This window comes from Cryptomeria japonica, chromosome 11 (genome assembly GCF_030272615.1).
Source record: "Cryptomeria japonica chromosome 11, Sugi_1.0, whole genome shotgun sequence".
In the NCBI taxonomy this organism is placed as follows: domain Eukaryota; kingdom Viridiplantae; phylum Streptophyta; class Pinopsida; order Cupressales; family Cupressaceae; genus Cryptomeria; species Cryptomeria japonica.
The window spans coordinates 43,583,492-43,606,836 of record NC_081415.1 but is presented as its reverse complement, the minus strand read 5'-3'; the positions used below and the strand labels follow the sequence as shown (position 1 = coordinate 43,606,836).

Genomic DNA, 23,345 nt, shown 5'->3' with positions numbered 1-23,345 from the left:
CCAATCCAAAGAAAACCCAAAAACTTAAGGAATCAAACGTGTACTAACTTGAAACCTTTTTTCCGTAATGGTGGATCCAACAAAGAACCAAGAAATCTGAAATTGACCAACAACGTATATACGGCAGTTTATCATATATACTTTAATGAAGCCCTTAGTACAGAAACATGAAGTACATTTGAATGTAAAGTTCAAGAGTAAAAGATAAGTATATTTTGTCTTAAAAGCAAGGTTCTAAACAGTGAGGCAAAGGGTCCCTCTACCAACTACAATACTGTATGCTGTGACGTCCAAGCTACGTTATGATTCATCCCATAGATGAAAGAAAAGATTTGGATTAGCCAGCAAACCTATATAATCCCTTCTGCTAGAGTCTTTAGCATGCTGGTTTGTTCACTAGTGTGTTTGGTGTAAGATTACTAAGAAGATGGCCATGGAGATGGTACAAGGGGAGGAGCAAACTAAGGACTACAAGGATCCTCCTCCTGTACTTCTGGTAGACAGGAAAGAACTGGGCCTATGGTCATTCTATAGGGCCATAATAGCAGAGTTTGTGGCTACATTGCTTTTCCTCTACATAACAATCTCAACTGTAATAGGGAGCCAGAAGAATAGTGCCAATTGCAAGGGGGTTGGGCCTCTTGGAGTTGCTTGGTCTTTTGGAGGAATGATCTTCCTTCTGGTGTACTGCACTGCAGGAATTTCAGGTATAATCTAATTTTAGATTTTACAAAAATCCATAAGTGCTTTTAGATTTTATCCTGATGATGGATCACGGAGTGTGATCCGAAATGATAATCAAAAAACTTGCACACAGTCTAAACCAGAGAAAGGCATCAAGCATTTCATAATAGTTAGAAGATTTAGATGCTGAAATTTACTTTCCATACAACCCTCCATCTTCTATACGAGTCCTGAAGTTTTAGGTGTCATAAGATTGTGATGAAAACTACATAATTCCAGTATCAATTGTGATATAATACATTATGGGTCTTCAGGTATCAATTGTGTCGTTTATGTATTCTCTAAATTATATTTTTTCTCCAATCTTCTTCTCTCTGACAATTGATCTGGTAGAAAGATCTGAAATGTCAGATACAAACATTTCTGCTTAGTGATTTCCATAACATTGTGAAGATGGAGCCAGTATAGAAATAAAAAATGTAGAACACAAATATTTCTTTAGCTCAATTCTTTCCATATTCTTTCCATAACTATTTCTACAAGAAAAAGCCTAACCTTAAATCTATAATTCTTTCAATTTCTATGTTGTCCAAATTATTATTTTATATATGATTTTTTCTATAATTTATGTAAATATAGAGAAATTATATTATACCAATACTGCCCTGTAATAGATAATTCATATGCAGACTTGATACAAAGGACAACATTTCTTCATAATTTTTGGACATCCCCAGACCCGAGTGTTAGTTTTGAAACCTTGTGAATCAATAAGGTTGACGGGCTCATTTATTCATATGTGAATTTCAGTTTGCAAGCTTACAAACTATCATAAATAAATTTCACAGTTAATGGTAAAAGATAGCAAGTAAAATACACGATCTATAGTAATTTACACCAAGTAAACTTCCATTCAAATTACAGTATAGTTTAAACTCCCAAAACTAGCTATAGCAGAACAGATTCAAAAATTGTATATAACTTCGGAAAATAATCTTTAGCCTGTCAAACATTGATATGTTCTAAACTCTACAAAACAAGTTGTAGAGTGTTGAATTTGAGGGCCCTTAAAACACTACAAACCAAATTATACCCGCTCAAACTCAAAAAATTGTTTAGGATAAGATATAGATTCTTAAGAATGTGAGTTGATTTTTGGGCTTGAACATATTCGTATTTAATTGATAGCGGTTCTCATCTTAGTTAAGAAATGTGAATTACAAGAACACAGTCAAGTAGATTATTAACTTATCGGGAAATACAGACATTCCTAGAATCAACATCTTTCATCCTATTTACTAATGATGGGTCTTTTGGATGACAAGATATGAATTGAATGGCAATGTTATAGGATTAATTGCATGGCGTGATTAAGTTCTGATATTTTTGTGCCATACTACTGTATGCAGTTGATCCTAAAAGAACATAGCCATTTGATTCACTGTGAATAGAACACCCTTAAATGTATGAATCGTATGTTTAGTAGCTTTTCATTCTTGAACATTTTCTTCTAATTCACATATATATTCCACATTACCTCTCATCCTACAACCCATCTTCAAGAGTAATTGGAAGCTCAATCCACGCTACAGGAAAAACAGAACTTGTGAGGGACTGGTAGCTGTGCTTCTCATTCTTGAACATATTCCTATAAAAGACATCATCCACCCTAGGACCTATCTTTAAATGTGATTTGAAAGTCAATCCATACTTCAGGAATTATGCATTTTTATAAATGAAATCCATTTAAAGTTTACTACATCTGAATGAAGTGTGTTTATGCTTGCAGGAGGGCACATTAACCCAGCAGTCACATTTGCCCTTTTTCTTGCCCGGAAGGTGTCACTACCCCGGGCAGTTATGTACATCATGGCTCAATGTGTGGGAGCCATTTGCGGCGTTGCACTGGTAGACTGGTTTCAGGACTCTTATGTTTCAGGAGGGGGAGGAGTGAACACTGTCCAGAAGGGATATTCAAAGACAGCAGGCCTTGCGGCTGAGATTGTTGGAACCTTTATCTTGGTTTATACAGTCTTTTCTGCCACAGATCCTAAACGCAAAGCCAGAGACTCCCATGTCCCGGTTAGAATAATATTAGGCTTTCATGGCGTTTGTTTTTATGATAATTTCCTTCTGAAATCACCATGTGTTTCTTTTTTCATTTTGTAATTAACTATTATGATGATTTTTTCAGGTATTGGCTCCGCTGCCAATTGGTTTTGCAGTGTTCATGGTTCATCTTGCCACCATTCCTATTACTGGCACAGGCATAAATCCTGCAAGGAGCTTTGGTCCAGCTGTTATTTATGGCCGTAAACAACCCTTGGGAGAGCAGGTAACAAATCCTCTTTAGTTTGGCCAAATGGTGAAGGCAATGAACTCTATAAAGGAATCATAATTTCTAATTCTTGAAAGCTCAGTTTTCTCAGAATCACTTAAGACATTGAACTCTGCTTACCACCAATATGCTTGTGTTTGTCTATTTCATTTGAGAAGTTCCCTATATATTTTCTAAATAGAACAATGATGGCTGTTGGATCTTATGACATGCTACTTGATTGCATTAACCTCTTTATATATTTCATTATTGCTTTTGGATTACCCAAAAGATTTTTAACACCTTTAGAATCACCAGGTGGAAATCTTCAAAATCCACTTTAAACCCAACTAGCAGACATGGCCTACTTTGTTATTAAGATTTTGGATGATGATGCCTCCTCTGTGGCTAAAGTTCCATTGCCCTTCTCTGTTGATATTATTTGTCTTCTTCAATTTTCAGTCTCTGTATAAGGGACACTGTGAAGTATATACACTTACAAGGAGCATATATTTTAGGGGAATGCATAATGTTTGTAGGATAGATAGATTTTCCATTTAGTTACAACAAATATTTCTATAACATATATCTTGCAATTTAGTTGTAAATAGTGTTGGCTGATGCACTGACAATTTGTAATTGCATCACATATGGATTTGAATATTGATCAATTCAGCTGTGAACTCCTTAATTCTTATTTGGATGGATCTTTTTTATTCTCCAAAATATGATTTTGAACTTGAACAAAAACATACCTAAACCAGCTTTGGATGCATTGATTGTCAATATTAACAATGTTATATTTATATCTTTCCTTTCTTCTGGCCGTTTAGATTTAGGGAGATCATACCCTTGCTTCACAAAAGCACACATAAGCAAAAACATCCAAATCCCTACCAAGTTTAAACATGGAAAAGAAAGTGTAATGTGTGATTGCTTTTAACTTCTTTTCATATTGATTTATATATTGTATTTGCAGTGGATATTTTGGGTGGGTCCATTGGTTGGAGCTACAGCTGCTGCAGCCTACCACCAGCATGTGCTTCGAGCAGAAGGGATCAAGGCTTTTGGGTCCCTTCGTAGCCAGCCCAGTACTACAGTGTAAAAATTCCTTGAGACTCAGTATCGATGATAAAGCTCTCTTAAAGATTCTAAATAAGAGGAAACTCATTTGACGCTTGTATATGTCTAGCCAGTCAAAGTATTTTTATAAATAATTGAAAATAATCATCTTTGTATTTGGAAATTTTCCTTTTGCTGGTCAAACCTTTAGCTTACTCCAACATATGAGGCCACGTATAGGCCTGGGTGAATTTGATGTAAAAGATGCACCTCATTCGTGGCATCTAATAACGACTTAAAAAGGAATATATGTAGTTGTTTTCCTACTTGCTATACTTCATAATGATAGTTGATCGTTGCAACCATGAGGAACAATTATATGTTGATATAATGATGCTCAACTCTGACGAACATGATGGATGTAAATTATTTGGCTGCTGGCATAATTACCATTGTAAAAACGAACAATGGCCATTATGAATACGATAAAAAAAAATCTGGGTCACTCTTAGAGTTTATGACACATGATAATATTGAGAGGAGAGATATCATGCACCTGAATATTTTGATTTTATATTGTTATAATATTTCTTGTAAATAAATGCGAAAATAAGTTAATGTAGACCACTTCAATGGGGTTACGTCAAATAATCACAAAATAAAGGGGAAAAATCAATAGAAAAAATTTAAGGTGGCTTGCGAAAATAAGTTAATGTAGACCACTTCAATGGGGTGACGTCAAATAATCACAAAATAAAGGGGAAAAATCAATAGAAAAAATTTAAGGTGGTTTGGGACAGCATTTTCCTTCCTTATTTATAGGCATAACTATGTAGGTAGGCTCCCCTTCATCGTAATTAAGTCAGCTTAAAGTATAACTAAGACCAATAAATAAGACTATTAATGTTAAGCATGCCACAAGTGTTTATCCTTATTACACTTGCGAATACAGAATAATAGGACCATAACGTTCCCATCACCTTTCGAAAAGTGTTGCCCTCAATACTAAACAACTCTATAATCTTTTGCAATTGTTCATCAGTTCATATTTTACCATAGATGAAGATGTCATTAAAGAATACCAACATCATTTTTTGAAGAAATGGGTGGAACACGAAATTCTTAAGACTTACAAAAGTTGATTAGACATTAATGCTACCAAATGGCATAACTTAGAATTCATAATGACTCGTGTTCTAAAGATAGTCTTCTGTACATCCTCTTAAGTTGAATTTGATGATAGCCTAAACGTAAATCAACTTGTTAACAAACACTTCATCATTCGATTCATTTAATGATTTATCAATAATATTAACAAGAAACTTATCTTTAAAAGTGAGCTTGTTGAATTCACTATAACATAGGCACATTCTTCATGACTCATTCTTCGTGTTAACCATTATCTGTAAGATCCTCTACAGATTTCAACCCAGTTTTTACCTTTTCCCACTGAGTAATTTTGTTAGACAGTTTGCTTGTCTCAACTGAGAGAGGTCTCAGGTTTCAAGTAATATTGCACATTGCATTGGCAAGAAAGTATAACAGCAGTTAATATTTATTTCCTCAAACTCGATATAAGCCTTGCACAGAAATTACAGAAATAAGATGTATAATACCGACCTTTATTTGATATTAATGATTTAGCATAGGACTGAAGTACAACTGATATGAAGTCTATTGCATGCTGCAACTTAGCACAGGAATTAACAGCAGATAAAGGATAAGTTATCCCACAAATTAAGTGCTTGACAACATACCCAACCTCCAATGTATGAACAGCAGCAATAAATAACTCCCAACACTTAGAAAAACCTTCCACATCACTGCTGGGGTATTTCATTCCCCTTCTACCTTGGGTTATCTGTGCAATGAAGCTGCAATATCCTTGTTTAGAGTTTGAAATTGTTAAGCAAGGAGGTGCCACTCACCCCAAAGGCTGAAGTTAACTCAGCAAAGAAGATTTGAGGCTCACGAACTACAGGAAGAGGCCATGTCTAGCAGATAATGCTATCCTGAAAGTTTTGATCCTTTTGAAAGGACATTCTTGGCATAACACAAATGCTCCAAAGAGACAACTGATCCTCACACCACTATGAACAGATACACGAACCAACACCACTGAATATTGAAGAAGCAAACAAATCCCACGCCTACAAGTTTAGAAAACTCCTTGAATGGCATCCCAAGATAAAGCTTTCATTAAACCTTCAAGTGCCCAGCCAAGGGAAATTATGGCGTCCAAGTGTAATAATTTATTTTGATTTGCAAATATTCTATGAACTTTACTTCAAAACTGAAATATTTACCAAGGTAGGTGTCCCAATATTTTGCCTGAAACTTTTGTTCACCAACAACCCATTAAAATTTGTCTTCCAAAGAAGATCTCACAAATTCAATAACCCAATCGTTGAATCCAACAAGATCAATTCCCCGTATCTTTATGCTCAAGCTGCAACCCCGGATGAGCTACACTGCAACAACCAGGGTGGATCTTTCACCACCGAGCTTATTCTTCTCCAAGAGAGTTTTTATCCTCCAAAAGATTCAAACCAATTCCAATTTCAAAACTCCAAGGTTCTCACCAGAGACAAATAACAGTAAACTGTATATTGTATATACCCTCTTTATAAACTTTTCGAGAACTTTCTGAAAAAACTCCTTTATAAAATCACTTTACTAATTTAATAAGCCTTTAAAACACTTCCGGCACTTAGAAGTCACTTTTTAGCATCTCATCTTTTAAAATTTTGCATTCTCTTTCCAACAAGCTATAATATGTTGTCTGATATATTATTTTAATAAAAATGACAACCTTAATAAAATGAATTAGTTATAGCTCAATATTACACCCAAGTAGTAACAATGGTCAAAATGCATCAGAATCAAAAACTGACTGGGCAGGAGTGATACCAATGATGAAAGATGTTTGGACCTGATCGGGTGACTTAAAAGTTAAAAATTGACACTCCCTCCAAGAATCTTGGAGAACAAACCAAAAACTGGAAATAACATCAGAAAGCATCAAAATAACTCCACTAAACAATTTGGGCTCACCCAAAAATGGAGACATTACATTATCATTAAAAATAAACATGCACTTTTGTTGGGGCAAACAATGCTCGAATTAAACATTTCCTTGAGCAACTTTTATTTTTCTGACTTTTGCTGATGTTGTTGAAAGAATTCTTGAGACACTAGTGAATTTTGAGTTTTTACATCTTGTGCTTCTACAAAATTAAGAGAGCTTGTAATTTGACTTGGTGATGGCTGTAACTATATAAGTTCATACTTTTGTCCATTTGTATTAAAAGCCATGACTATGTCCTTAAAATTGAAATACATTGTTCCCAATTAGTAGAGAAAACGCTTTTGAATGTAATTGATAATCTCCCATTAAGAGTTTTATATGATCTTATTTACCACCAGGGAGTTGTTTCCCATCAAATATCATGACCTGTAAATCAGAGACTGGATAAACAAAAATAATTGAGCTCACTAGCCAATCTTCTATCAACAAAGTTGTGTCTACTACATGGCACCAGAGGGCACATCATGTCAGCGCCACTGGTCTTGTTAAAAGTTTACCCAACACAATGCAGGTTATAGGGGGCTACCCGATTCCTACAGTCTGAAAAAAAACAAAGCTGTGTCTACTAGCTATATCAACCAACATTGTCCCCTTTCAATTTTTTAAAATAACTAATCACTTTGAGTGTTTGTGGTGTGCTTGTACCATACAATGCGTGTGGAAAAATTATGTCAAAAGTTAAAACTACAAGAGAAAAAAATTCATTGGGCACACATAATACAACTATAGAAAGGAACTCACCTCTTTAACTTGCTTTTATTTAGTAAAAGCCAAGCACTCTTATTGAACAAAGCATAAGCTCATGGATGTTTTCAACTGTTATTCAGTGCAAATGCATCATACTGCATGTTCTGGACACAAGACTTCCACTTGTAGTATTAACCTTAATTGTGTAAAGCTTTCACGGGAATATCTAAATGGCCTCATGTAATGCACCATACATATTAGGTACTGAAATTGTTTAAAATTCCACTGAAAACTTTACAACAGAATTGTGGATGGCAGAGCTGAAGTTTCCTAAAGAAATATTGGCAAGAAAAATCTCCTTGAGAAGTGCATACTTGAGCATCAGTTCAGCTTGCTCACTTAGGTCAACCTCCATCACACTTAACATCCCAGAGGGATTTCTTCCCTGCATACAAGAAAGGTCACCCTAATGCTTTGAAGACTCCAACATAGAGAACATTCAGAACCAGCAAAGATAGAATTGGAAAACCGTCCTATGGAGCAAACCCATTTCAGGTTTATTAAGGGGCAGAAGTAAATCATGATGAACTCCATGAAGGGGGCATTAATTGTGGAAATTCTTGATGGCATTGCACAATTAGTTTCAGGAAAGATAAACGTTAAAAGAAATGTAATTGCAGCAAGAAATCTTGGCAAGGTGAATGCAAGTTCACGTATTAATTATTCCCTTGTTAAGTAAAACAATAGAAACCCCATGAAAATTGAAAGATGGTCAAAACTTACAACTAGAGACATCATAAAGAAAACATGATAAGAGTTAATCTCATAAATGTTTTTCCACGAAGGAGGTAATTGTCATAAATCAGAAATAGAAACACATTAAAAGGTAAAAGTTTGACTTTCAGGTCACAACCAAACCAGATGCCAATTTGGCATATGAAACATCATTGTAGAAGCCCACTAGGGCACTTCTTTCCATTTAATTTTATCTTATATATCATTCAAATTTTATACTCCTGCGTTTGAACCCCATACTACGCTTGGGAATAACTCAGACCTTGACAATCAGTATTGCTGAATTCTAACAGAGGAAAGCAATGATGTTTAGTGTGGCAGAGACATGAAAAAAATAGTTTAAATGTCATGTTAATGATGACCATAAGACTAGCATGAGAAACTTTAACATGGACCTAGGGTATATCATTGCCAATAGCCAGTGTACAGAGATTCTCATGAGTCATGTTGTTATATGCATTTTGAGTGCTCAGGAGGCCAAAAGTGTTTTTTTTCTTGATTGCATTGCGAAATTAGTCTCAGAAAATGAAATGATGAAGAAATGCACTTGCAGCAACAAACCTTGGCAAGATAAATAAAGTCACATTTTCATTATCCCTGTGGTAGGTAGAATGATAGAATGCATAAGAAATTAAGAGCCAGATATAGAATGCATAAGAAAATTAAAAGTTAGATATAGAATGTGATGTCCCTTTCTAGTTGACATCTGTCAGCTGAGTAGATTAGCCTATCACTGACCCTCGTAGGCTGATGAGGTTGGTTAGGGGGTCTCCCGGAGATTGATTCTTCATCTTCAGAGTGAACATTACAGGACTGGCTTTCTTTTGAGGTCTCCAGGACTCCGTTTGAGACACTTTCTATTTTTAGCAGTCATGCTATGTTTAGCCAGTGGGTTGGGCAGTGGCAGAGAATGGCTTGGCAGTCTCCAGTTCTGACGGCAGGCAATTCTGATGGATACTTAGAGAGATATTAATATTTAATTACTTTAATTAAATATTAAATGGCAAACTTTAATGTTTTAATATTTTAAAGTCACTTTAAGTTATAACATAAGTGAGGGTCTACTTCTCATCGGATGGGGCCACTTTTATATTAAACTGAAAAGAGATTTATTTTTGAAGCTTCAATAGTCAAAAATAAATATTAAAAGTTAAAAACATCATTTAATGCCAAATCGTACTTTTCTTGGGAATAGCGCCAAACTCTAAAGGGGAGAGATAAAAGAAGTTTTTAGGTCTTCTTTTCATTATGTGAAGATTTGATATTGAGTTTGCTCTGAGGAGATTTTGGCTTGAGGGTTTCAGCAGGGGTTTCTTCCTGCAGATGATCTGAAAGTATCGGTACAAGAAAACGATGGATTTATGTGCATCAGCATTAGAGGCTGTGAAATATCAGTTGATTTTGCTTTCAGTTGGTTTTATCCAGGAACTAAGATTGGGCAGATTAGAAAGGGTTTTATTCATTTTATGCAAAGGATTGATTGCTGCCACAGAGTCAGAACAGAGGCAGAAATAAGTGTGTTTACAACTGGGGTTTTTGTGCATGTACGGCCTGCAGATCTGCCGTAACTTTCTTCTTTGAAAGGGTACGATTTTGTTGAAGGAGGAGTCCAAAAATTCTGAAATAAATCCTAAAGGAGACGCCTAGTTGGTAGCTTCAGTTTGAGCTGCTAAACTCACCATTCCGGGTAGTTTGGACTGATAAATAATTTTGTTGTCATTATTTACTACTATACGGCAGCAAGGACAAATAAGGGGTTTCATAAATTTGAGGTATTTGACAATAAATCTTCCTGGTCTTGTCTGATTTCTTTATTGAAGGTGTTTATGCAAATTGGATGTAATAAGGATTTGATAATCCTAATTTTATAAAGTTCAATTAATTTCCAGCTCTTTCCAATGTTGCTTTTTGCATACTATTTGTTCAAAACTAGCTTTGTTGTTAGAAATTGCAAAATACGAAACATAAAACGCAACAGGTTCAACTAAACCTCCGTTGTCTGAGTTGAGAACCATTGGTAGGTTCTTACAGTGGTATCAGAGCTAAATCCTACCATCCTAAGTGTTTAGAAGTTACATGCAGTCACAGGAAGTGGGTTCACACAGGTATTACACACGCAGAAGAGCCCTCCTTGAAGGAGAACATAGTCTTAACAGGCAGTCAGACACTATGGGTGATAGGCATACAGGCAGCCCACCCAGAGGCCACAGAGCTGAGGATGAGGAGACGAGAAATTTTTAAGACTATGACTACAGGGCAGCAGCGGGTTGCTCAGGCTTTGCATGCACTCACCACCATGATGGAGCGTATGAATCCTCCAAACCGACACAATCAGGAACCAGAGGATAATAGGAGTGTAGCCAATATTCCTAGACCTCACAGGGTAGCTACACGCACAGTTGACAGGCCTTCAAGGCCTAATTTCTTGGTAGAGGAACCTGAGGATGTTGCTAGAGCTGAGGCAGAGCCTGTCTTTGTGGATAATGTCATGACTGTACATGATGAGTGGAGTCTTCTTCCACCTGATGTTAGGCAGAATCTGAATTTTGATTAGTTCATGAGGCAAAAACGGAAGGTAGAGAGAAACAGGCAAGAGAGAAGGCCTCGTTTCCAACATAGAGATCTTGAGTTTGCCACAAGCAAGTTCACTCTACCTTATTATGATGGCAGCGGTGCAGTTACAGCTAGGTCCTGGATCCATAAACTGGATACATACTTCACACTGAGACCCATGATTGAAAGGGATGCAATTAAGTTTGCAACCTTACATTTGGACGGTACTGCACATGAGTGGTGGCATAATGGACTCATCACTCTCCAACATGATGAGATTACCACCTATCAGGAGTTTGCTGATTTGTTAGTGGAGAAGTTTGATAAGAAAGATCCAGAGTCTTACTTCCGTGAATTAGCACAGCTGAAACAAACAAGGAACTTGGAGGTGTATGTTTCAGAGTTTTTGAAATTGTCACGCATGGTAAATAACATGTCAAATCAGCGGTTAGGAGTCTTGTTTATAGAGGGACTCATGGAGCCTTTGAGAGGTTGGGTCAAAGCATTTGATCCCCCAACACTTCTACTTGCCATTAAAAAGGCACGAAGTATGGATGTTACAGCCACACAAAATAAATTTGGGTCGAAAGGATCAACGTCTTTCAAAGATAATAAAAATTATAACAAAGGGAAGGAAAAATCAGACTTTAGAAATGATTACAAAGGGAAGCAGCCCCCCCCTTAGATCGTGAGACACTTAACGACTTGAGGCAAAAAAAATTATGTTTTTATTGCAAAGGTCCATATGATGCCAACCATGACTATCTTTTGTGGCCTAAGGGCAAAGCAAATAGAGTAATGTGGGCATATTATGAAGATTCAGAATCTGATCAAGAAGGTCAACCTGCTGGTTATGATGATTTAGAGGCTGAAAATGACACACAGGGCCCTCCGAGACTTGACGACATGGATGCAGAAGGTGATGAACACCTTAAGGAGGCACTTCTCACTAGTATTCAGCAGGAAGGATCATTTAGAATGAGAGGAGTACTTGTTGGTCCGAAAGTTATTACCCTACTAGATATTGGAGCCACACATAACTTTATTGATGCCAAGTTAGTTGAGAAGAGAGGAATCCAAACAAAGGAGTTTGAGGGCATCAGTGTGAGGGTGGCAAATGGTTACACTTTAAAGTGTAACGGGATGATTACACAACTCCCATTGCGTGTAAACAATGATGAGTTCAAAATTGATTTCTATGTGGTTTAGATGGGTGATACAGATTTGGTCCTTGGTATGAGGTGGTTGCATGAGCTAGGCAAGTTTACACTTGACTTGCAGGAGATGGAGATGTCTTTCACTGTTGATGGAAAGACACGTGTGCTGAAAGAAGGGCAGCAACTTTAGGATGATTACACTCAAGCGGATGGAGAGGCTTGTACGCCATGATCAGACTGAGTGGGTAGCAAAGTGTATGATTATGCCTATACAGCAGGATGCTCAGAAAGTTGAATATCATCCTGACATTCAAATACTAAGAACCAAACATAACAAGGTTTTTAGTGACATACCATCAGGGAGGCCACCAGATAGGGGTTTTGAGCACATCATTGAGCTAGAGGAGGGTGCGAAGCCAGTGATGATTACTCCATACAGACATCTGAAGCGCTTGAAAGATGAAATAGAGAAAACCATACAGGAGCTTCTGGCTATGGGAGATATTCGGCCTAGAAAGTCCCCCTTTGCTTCTTTAGTTGTTTTGGTGAAGAAGAAGGATGGCACATTGGGGATGTGTATTGATTACAGGGTCCTTAATAAGCGGACGATCAAAAACAGATATCCCATTTCGCGTATTGATGAGCTCATAGATGAGTTACATGGTGCCTGTTATTTTTCAAAGATTGATTTGAGATCAGGCTATTGATTAGTGTCCGTGAGCAGGATATTGAGAAGACTGCTTTTCGTTGTCATTATGGACATTTTGAGTTTGTGGTTATGCCATTTGGGCTAACCAATGCACCTGCTACTTTCCAGTCCACAATGAACAAAGTCTTCCGACATCAGTTGAGGAAATCAGTATTGGTGTTATTTGATGATAGACTAGTTTACAGTCGCACTTGGGAGGAGCACCTCAGTCACTTAGATACAGTTTTGAGCATTCTGGATAGGGAGTCCTTGTATGCCAAGGAATCCAAATGTGAACCTTGGAATGACTGGGTTATTGTACTTAGGCCATATTATCAGTGCAGAGGGAGTGCAGATGGATCCAGAGAAGATCTATGCTATTGTAGATTGGCCTACTCCTGTGAACCTTACTCAATTGCGTGGTTTCTTGGGCCTATGTGGTTTCTATTGTCGTTTTGTTAATGGTTATTCACACCATGCAGCACCTTTGACAGACTTGATGAAGAAGGGTGCCTTCTTATGGACTCCTAAGGCCCAGGAGTGTTTTGATAGGTTCAAGGAGCTCATGACTTCATGTCCAATACTTGCTACACCTGACTTCTCGAAGTCATTTGAGTTACAGTGTGATGCCTCTAGTGAGGGCATTGGTGCAGTGCTTATGCAGGACAAGCACCCTATTGCATATGAGAGCAAGAAACTTCGTGGACCTAAGAGGAGTTACAGCATTTATGATAAGGAAATGTTGGCCATAATGCATGCATTGGCCAAGTTTAGACAGTACTTAGTGGGCAGCAAGTTTTGCATTAAGACTGACCAAAATAGTTTGAGACATTTCCTTGGGCAGCGTAACTTAAATGACAGGCAACAAAAGTGGGTCAGCAGACTTTAGGCTTATAATTTTGATATTTCCTATATCAAAGGCACACAGAATGTAGTTGCAGATGCCTTATCACGCAGTCCCCACCTGAGTTCTATGGTCCAAATAGCAGAGGATTGGCAGCATATTCTATTGGCAGAGTATGCCAAAGATAGTTGGGCTGTAGGTGTGATAGAGGGATCAGTAGTGGACAGCAGGTATACAGTTGTAAATGACTTGATCATTTACAAGGGCGGAGTGTACTTGATCCCAGGATCAGAGTTGAGGAGTAGGGTATTGCGGTTCTTTCCTGATGAACCAATGGCAGGACATCCCGGGTTTTTCAAAACCTACAAACAGGTTCGTGAGCGCTTCACTTGGAAAGGGCTCAAGGCGGATGTTCTACAGTATGTTAGAGAGTGCCCTATTTGTCAGCAGAATAAACAAGAGCATACATACCCTGCTGGTTTACTTCAGCCACTTCCAATTCCTGACAGCAAGTGGGAATGTCTATCTATGGATTTCATCACAGGGTTGCTGAGAGCACAGGGACGTGATTGCATATTTGTGGTTGTGGATCGTTTGACAAAGTATGCCCACTTCAATTCGATTACCACCACTCATTTAGCTATTTAGGTAGCAGAGTTGTTCTTTAGAGAGGTATTCAAATTACATGGCTTGCCTCGGACTATTGTTAGTGATAGGGACACTCAATTTTTGAGCCACTTTTGGCAAGAGCTTTTCAGACTCTGTGGGACCGAGCTTACACCGAGCACCAGTTACCACCCTCAGACTGATGGTCAGACTGAGATAGTTAACAAATGGGTGGAGGGATACCTCAATAACAATATTTCAGGGCAGCAAAAGGCGTGGGTGAAGTGGACTTACCTCTGTGAGTATTGTTACAATACCACTCACCACATGTCCATTCAGATGACACCATTTACAGCACTATACGGGTATGAGCCTCCTAGTTTCATTGACTTGTTGCTGAGTGACAGTAGGGTGCCTAGTGCGGGAGACATGCTACAGGAGAGCCAGGACATTGTGAAGACTCTTAAGGAGAATATAGCCAAGGCACAAAATCAGCAAAAGCAATATGCTGATCAGAAGAGGACAAAGAGGTCATTTGAGGTAGGAGACATGGTGTATTTGATGTTGCAGCCATATCGGCAGTCTACTCTCAAGAGGAGTGGAGCAGAGAAGCTCAAGCCACGATATTATGGCCCTTTCAGAGTGACCAGGCATATAGGTGAGGTGGCTTATGAGTTGGATTTGCCGACAGATAGCAAAGTACAAAACGTGTCACGTCTCAAAAAGGCGTTGGGACACCGTATTGTTCCTTCTACAGTTTTACCACCCCTGGATGATGAAGGGAAGTTGATACTTGTACCTAAGGCTATCATTGAGTTCAGGGAGAGGAATTTCAAGAGACGTACTATCACAGAGTACTTGGTGAAATGTAAGGATTTGCCGATAGAGGATGCTACTTGGGAGAGCGAGGAGATTTTACAGCATCCGGAGTTGAGATTGCTTGAGAAGTTGAGATTGCTTGAGGACAAGCAATTTCAGGAGGGGCGGACTGTGATGTCCCCTTCTAGTTGACATCTGTCAACTGAGTAGATTAGCCTATCACTGACCCTCGTAGGCTAATGAGGTTGGTTAGAGGGTCGACCGGAAATTGATTCTTCATCTTCAGAGTGAGCATTACAGGACTGGCTTTCTTTTGAGGTCTCCAAGACTCCGTTTGAGACACTTTCTATTTTTAGCAGTCCTGCTATTTTTAGCCAATGGGTTGGGCAGTGGCAGAGTATGGCTTGGCAGTCTCCAGTTCTGACGGCAGGCAATTCTGATGGATACTTAGAGAGATATTAATATTTAATTCTTTTAATTAAATATTAAATGGCAAACTTTAATGTTTTAATATTTTTAAGTCACTTTAAGTTATAACTTAAGTGAGGGTCTATTTCTCATCGGATGGGGCCACTTTTATATTAAACTAAAAAGAGATTTATTTTTGCAGCTTCAATAGTCAAAAATAAATATTAAAAGTTAAAAACATCATTTAATGCCAAATCGTACTTTTCTTGGGAATAGTGTCGAACCCTAAAGGGGAGAGATAAAAGAAGTTTTTAGGTCTTCTTTTCATTATGTGAAGATTTGATATTGAGTTTGCTCTGAGGAGATTTTGGCTTGAGGGTTTCAGCAAGGTTTCTTCCTGCAGATGATTTGAAAGTATCGGTACAAGAAAACAGTGGATTTATGTGCATCAGCATTAGAGGCTGTGAAATATCAGTTGATTTTGCTTTTAGTTGGTTTTATCCAAAACCAAGATTTGGGCAGATTAGAAAGGGTTTTATTCATTTTATGCAAAGGATCGATTGCTGCCACAGAGTCAGAACAAAGGCAGAAATAAGTGTGTTGACAACTGGGAATTTTGTGCATGTACGGCCTGCAGATCTGCCGTACCTTTCTTCTTTGAAAGGGTACGATTTTGTTGAAGGAGTCGTCCAAAAATTCTGAAATAAATCCTAAAGGAGACGCCTAGCTGATAGCTTCAGTTTGAGCTGCTAAACTCACCATTCCGGGTAGTTTGGACTGACAAATAATTTTGCTGTCATTATTTACTGCTGTACGGGAGCAAGGACAAATAAGGGGTTTCATAAATTTGAGGTATTTGACAATAAATCTTCCTGGTCTTGTCTGATTTCTTTATTGAAGGTGTTTATGCAAATTGGGTGTAATAAGGGTTTGATAATCCTAATTTTATGAAGTTCGATTAATTTCCAGCTCTTTCCAATGTTGCTTTTTGCACACTATTTGTTCAAAACTAGCTTTGTTGTTAGAAATTGCAAAATACAAAACATAAAACGCAACAGGTTTAACTAAACCTCCGTTGTCTGAGTTGAGAACCCTTGGTAGGTTCTTACATAGAATGCATAAGAAATAAAGAGTCAGAAAATGAGATGATGAAGAAATGCACTTGCAGCAACAAATCTTGGCAAGATAAATGGAGTTACATTTTCATTATCCCTGTGGTAGCTAGAATGATAAAATGCATAAGAATGGTTGAAACTTAGGAAAACGTGATAAACAAGGCACTTTTACATAGAAGAAAAGAAGATACTTATACAAGGAACATTCATCTCATTTAATGATTTTCAAAAAGTTGAGAAGAGATAAACTAGCACATTAGAAATGAAAGCATACTAAAAGGTAAAGGTTCTTTGTGACCACAGACAAGCTACATGCCAATTTTGTGTATAAGTCCCCTTGTTGAAGCCCACGAGGAGAATTCTGTATGTTTATGTTTTATATTGATCAGATTTTGTAATCCTTGACTTAGATCTCATGACCAAGCTTGGGAGTAACTTGAACTTTTTCCAATCCTTATTAGTAACGGGGAGGTGGTCAATGACATCTACTGTGGAAAAGAATGATGGCTAACAGCTTCATTGTCATTATTAAATGATATAAAGAGCATCATAAGACAAGCATGACATTGAAAACATGGACCGTGTCTATCGTTGCCAATAGCTGGTACAGAACTTATTATGAGTCATGTTACATAAATATCAAGCACTCAAGAAACCAAAGATTTTTTTTTCTTGTTTATCACAACATGTAAGAAGCTGCAACCCATTACAATTGCATTTTTACAGGTTGGAAAAGAAGTAAAACTATAAAATGTTAAACAGAAAAAAATTGCCAGAGGCAACTTTCCCACACCATAAACAAACTCATAACCAAGAAATGTCAGAAGCAATAAACTTGTCAATATTAAAAAAATAATATCCATTTCCATCCATAATAATTCAACCAGCAAGCAGGTAGGCATGAAGGATGAACCAAAACACAGTCCTACCATTGTTCAAAGTTTTCAATTGATCTCATTGTTGAATACAAATTGTAAACCAAAAGTAACAGAATTTGATGACTATTGGAAATTCAAAGATCAAAATGAAAACATATCTTCATTCTTCGACAACAATATTTATCCTTTCAGAGTTTTTTAGAGTGATCTGTGATATATCAGAAGCCCTAAGTCCACTGGGTACTCTGGGGCATCCCTTTCTAACCCATGTCCATTTGTGTGTTTGATTCTGAATTTGCATAGGAAACTTCACGGATGTGTATTTGATATATCAAAGAATTTCATACCATATCTGGATGCAGAGCATATGGACAGAGCTGCATCCAAATCATACCTGTATAGGTACAGGCACAGCAATATCTGGGGCATATTCAATCAGTGGCCTGGTATTAATGGAGGAAATAGAAATTATTTCATCATATTCTATGTTTATTTTATATCTGCTCACCATTGGTGAAAAGCTGGTCAATTTTTCGGTTTATTGCCAAGACTTTAATACCTTTAAAATAATTTTCCATTTCTGACATCATAAAGCTTGGGGTCCGTTATAGATTAAAACAGCATTGAAATTAATAAAGGTGAATACAATGTCTTATATTGCATTATTTGAAATGGGAAATAAATGAAACCATATTAATGAAGGTATATAAAACGGAAAATGGAAACAATGGCTAGGGCATCAAGGTTCAAAGCAGGCCCTTGTTAGTAAATGCCTCCTATAAACAAACACATGCCAATCAGATATAATGATGAAGGGTTGGAATTAAAGTGTGAAAGAGTGTGATAGGAAACAAGTATACAATGTTCAACATCTGGAGCATGTTTTTGTCATTTGTTGTTCTAGATTTGTGTGTATTCTGTATGGAAGTATCCATGTCATATCATATGGTAACTTGGCAGAAACCATACAATCAAGGATCGAGATAAGCAAAAGAAAAAAATTGAATAAAATATGCAGTGTCTGTTGTTCAAGGTATAAATATCCAAGTAACAAGCATCGGCCAGGGCATGGAATTTGACCAATAGCCTTTACAGGAAATAACATTAGGCTGATAGCCTGTACTGCTTTTTGGTTGGATGAAGTTGCATGCAAGGGAGTCTAACTGTATTCATTTGAGAGACAACTTGCAGAAGATGAATGTGAGTGTGCGCTATGCGTTATGAGGGAAAGTTTGCAAATAATCAGAGACCTGTTTCCAGTGTGCTTCAAATTTACTAGTCTACAAATCACATGGAACAGAAACTCTAGTTATCTGTTACAAAAAGATGCATGCTATATAAATTCAAATTGACAGAATGCACAGAATTCATACAAGGCGTACCATTTTAGTACAAATGACATAATATGTCAGTTCCTCTCGCAAACTCAAAAATTACAATAAACAGCTCACTGCTCTTGGTCTGAAAAACTGCTTCAAGAACAGCGCAGTCCATTTAATTTGTGAAGAAGAAAGAATTCAAAAAATCAAACTCTACACAATAAGACTGGTGAAAAGCACAGCACATTTTTTGGTACAAAGTCTGGAAAAGGAGAGAGCAAGTGAATGACAATACCAGGTTATGGAAACTGAATTTAAAGTTTAAACACCCCATCTGCTGTTGCCTTTGAAGTTTGGGGCAAAAGGATCTCAAAGAAAGGACCACCGAACTTCAAAGAATGCTCAAAACTGTCGGGATTGATTGATTTTACCATGAAATATTCCTGGACAATTGTTCTAACCATGCAGCCACATCTGACATGGTTGGTCTTTCATTTGGATCAAACCTAACAGAAAGTTCTGCAATATCAGCTATTCTTAACAAAGGCTCTACATTTCTTGGCAGATCCACAATTCGGTCTAGAATGGTTGCTGACTTTCCCTTACTAATCAGGGGTACTGCCCATTGCACGATGTTGGATGGATCAAAGCTTGTATCATATGCCTTTCTCCCACTGAGAATCTCAAGCAAAACCACACCAAAGCTGTATACATCGCTCTTCTCTGTAAAACTCTGAGATTTATAATAATCTGGATCAATATATACAGCATCACCTTCATGCATAGGAGATGGAAGACCTTTATCTCCAGATATTGTTAACCCAAAATCTGCAACTCTAGCTCCCCATTCTGCATCCAAAAGAATATTGGAGGGCTTAATATCTCTATGAACAACTGGAGGCAATGCATCTTTATGAAGGTATTCAATTCCTCGTGCTGCTTGTATAGAGATTTTCAATCTCAAATTCCAGCTGAGGGGAGAGAGACCTCCATGCAAATGATCATGAAGAGTTCCATGTGGCATGAATTCATATACTAGAAGCCTTTCACCCATCTCTTCGCAATAGCCCAACAAGTTAACCAGGTTGCCATGGCGAAGTTTGCACAAAACTTCAAGTTCTGCTTCAAAATCACGACTGTTGCTATGAATTCTCCGCGCTGCATTGGCTCTTTTTACAGCAACCTGTCTTCCATCAGGAAGAACAGCTTTATAGACAAATCCATAGCTTCCTCTACCCAATTCATTAAACTCTTTAAATCCATTTGTAGCATCCCGAAGTTCTGCAAGACGAAAAGCTTGCATACGGATCAAATCATTGGCTGTAAGCCAAGGAGCTGTAATTGCAGTCGAAGATGTTTGAGAATTATGAGTTTGTTGGTTTTCAGTACCCAGTTTCCGTTTGCCAAAAAACCATTGGCTTTGCCCCCTTTTCCTCCTGATTAAACAGGGAACAAAGCATACAATAAATGCTAAAAGAAACGCACCTGAAATGGATACCCCTAGAATTTTTGCGAGGGTCATATGCGGTTGCTTTTGCTGTATAAGATTTGGCTGTTGTTGCTGCTGTGAATTCAATGGTGGGTATGCAGAGAAAGGTCCATGAGAACCATCTGCACAGACTGCTTGACAAGAGCTGTTTTGGCACAGTGAACAAGATGTGCAGACACGGTCAGAAGTCTGAGTACAAGGATTTGAGAGGAAAAACCCACTTGGGCAATTATCTGCACAAGGGGAACAGATATATTCTTCTTTGTTCAGACATACCGTCATCAAATCTGGCAACCCAAGAACACTCACGTTGAAAAGAAAATGATTTACTGGGCAAGGCTGATTACTGCATAAACCAGGACTGCAAAGCTGTAAAGGTGGGTCATAATCTGATGCACTGCCCCAGCAATCCACTATCAAATTAGCTTCCCTAATACCACATGTCACAACATTGGAGGCAGCTATAGCCAGAAATCCCACGCTTCCGGGAATGGAAGACTGGTTGAAGCTTCCCCAGCACTCTACTGCATGATTATCTAAGCGGATTCCACACGAATGCTTTGCACCTCCTGCCAGAGCCATATACCTAGTTTGCTGATAAGGGATGATCAGATTCATGGACTCACCCCAGCATTTGACCTGTGCAGTTTCTTTCAAGATGCCACAGACATGGTTGCTCCCAGAGACAATGCTCTCAAATTTATCTTGGGGAGGGGTAGTTATATTGTTAGATGGCGAACCCCAACAGATTGCGCTTCCTTCTTGGTTCAATCCACAGGTAAAGTCATCCCCTGCAACAACGGATATCAGGGAGAGATTCGAAGGTGGGGTGAATAAGGCCGAAGAGGACGTTTTAGGTGATTTTTCTTGCATAGACCAACAGTCTACCATGCCAGGATATGCATCCGAACTGCTTCTAATACCACAGACATGGTTTTGCCCTGATGCAATGTGTGAGTACCTTCTATTTTGGTAACTCAAAGGGACAAGATTAGTACCTGTAAGATTGCTCCTCCAGCACATAGGATAGAAAGTGCCGACCTTGAGTCCACAGATGAATTCTCTTCCTCCTGACAGAGCAGCCAGAGATGGGCCTGAAGTGGCATCTGTAGCTGCCGAACTACTATTCTTTCCCCAACACATGACTTGCTGTTTCCCACTGGCTGCAATGGCGCAAAACAAACTTTCTTCTCCAAACGATGCTGTTATGGAAGCCATGGAACCGTACCCTTGCGCTCCATTCACCATACAAGAGATCAAGATCAATGCGGTTATACACCAAAACTGGATACATGGTAGGTGTGATTGCCCTGATAGGCTAAGGCATTGGGATTGCTCAGAATGCGTAGGCATTTGGAAGGAAGCAAAAATGGCATATTGGGCAGTGACGGTACCGAAAAGAAAACTGATGCCCACGCGAATGCCGAACAACCCAGATAGCCCAAACATCCACCAAGCCAGTTACAAAGTGCATAAACCAAGCAAGCCAAAGTGCGCTAGTGGGTATTCTATAAAGACAAAGATGCAGTGAAAGATGCAGTGAAATCGAGAGTCATATGGGCTTATTTCTTTAAAAAGTGGCCATTTTGGGTAGTCCCTCTTCCTGTTCTGTGGTCCTATTCTTTTCCATGGTCCCTACCAAACTGCAATGTACTCTCATCCTAGGCTCCTGCTTGACTGCATTGAACACACAATTTTTGACCTCCAAGATTGTGAATCTGTGACCCACCTGCTGGGCCATGCCAGCTGCTAGCGTGTTACTACGGTGTCAAGACCACATTCCCTTTCTCCTATATGTTCGAGAAGATAAATATGCTGGTAGTCAACAATCGCTTGATTTAGTCAATGGGTTGGTATAGATTAAAATATTTCTCGCACACAGTCAATTTCTTTAGTAAACAGGAATTCCGAATTCCTCATCACTTTGTCAAAAAGCGAAGTTTTAAGATAAATTCGTCAGACATGATGGTTTCCTGACGTGTAAGGTGCAGATTCATTCATGTACAAATCATCTGACAGAAAATTCGAGGTTTCATGCAATTATGACCATGGTAAAAAAGGTTCCACCATAGTACATATTCATGGATATACTAAAGTGAAATTGAATATTCCTGGTTAGTGGGTATAGTTCAGGGTGCAAAGTGCTCATAGCTGATTTTATTCAGCTTTTATCAGGATATAGAATTGTTGAGATCTGGCAAATTTGGAAGAAATTTCTAGGGTTTCTAAGATTAGTTGTCAAAACAATTGGAAAACGAGAATATATTCGCAGTTACATTGCCAAATCCATGTACATTGTATATTTGCGAGGGAAGATTTTGTATCACGGTCCATAAGTCTGTTAGGTATCCAAGGGAGCTAAATCACATGGAAATAATTGGAAATTGAGAATCTCCCTTTTTTTATGGAAGAACAATAATGGCAATAACATTACGAGTTTGTACAACGCGGAAATCTTTTACTTGCATAATATTGCAATAATTTTTTTTAGTAAATTTTAAATTGATTCCAATTCTATGTAATTCAACTTTATAAATGGTATGGAATTGAAATTATCAAGAATATATTATCATTTTTTTTTTCCAAATAGGGGTCAAAATATATTAATTCTCAGAAGAAAATTATATAAATGTATGAGATAAATCTGCCAAATGTCCATAAAATTTTACATAAATTCAAAAAATTATGGAAGGGAAACGTTATTATGAGAAATTACACATATAGGGTGCAACTAAACATATTTTGTCATAGAAAAGTTTATACAAAGGAGAATATATGGTAGACAACAAAGTTAAAAACCTAAAATTTATTGAGGGTAGAAATAGACACCATCCAT

General features: G+C 37.9%; 2 protein-coding genes across 3 annotated transcripts; one reads left to right on the top strand and one right to left on the bottom strand.

Annotated features, from left to right (window-relative positions):
• Window positions 1–374: 374 nt before the first annotated feature.
• Window positions 375–4,389, top strand: LOC131076794 (probable aquaporin PIP2-8). The gene is made up of 4 exons (XM_058014123.2): window positions 375–707; window positions 2,474–2,766; window positions 2,879–3,019; window positions 3,981–4,389. The coding sequence occupies exons 1-4, from the start codon at window positions 428–430 to the stop codon at window positions 4,104–4,106; spliced, it is 840 nt and encodes a 279-aa protein (XP_057870106.1). The 5' UTR covers window positions 375–427; the 3' UTR covers window positions 4,107–4,389.
• On the bottom strand, window positions 1,067–22,437 carry LOC131076793 (serine/threonine-protein kinase-like protein CCR1). Of its 2 annotated transcripts, XM_058014122.2 has the most exons (3): window positions 19,316–22,437; window positions 19,084–19,170; window positions 1,067–1,083 (listed from the first exon to the last, which is right to left on the bottom strand). In XM_058014122.2, exon 1 carries the CDS (start codon window positions 21,956–21,958, stop codon window positions 19,448–19,450), a length of 2,511 nt encoding a protein of 836 aa, XP_057870105.2. In that variant the 5' UTR covers window positions 21,959–22,437; the 3' UTR covers window positions 1,067–1,083; window positions 19,084–19,170; window positions 19,316–19,447. The 2 variants fall into 2 exon arrangements, with proteins under 2 accessions (XP_057870105.2, XP_057870104.2); XM_058014121.2 differs by lacking the exon at window positions 1,067–1,083 and having other exon boundaries at window positions 19,016–19,170.
• Between the last annotated feature and the right edge of the window lie 908 nt (window positions 22,438–23,345).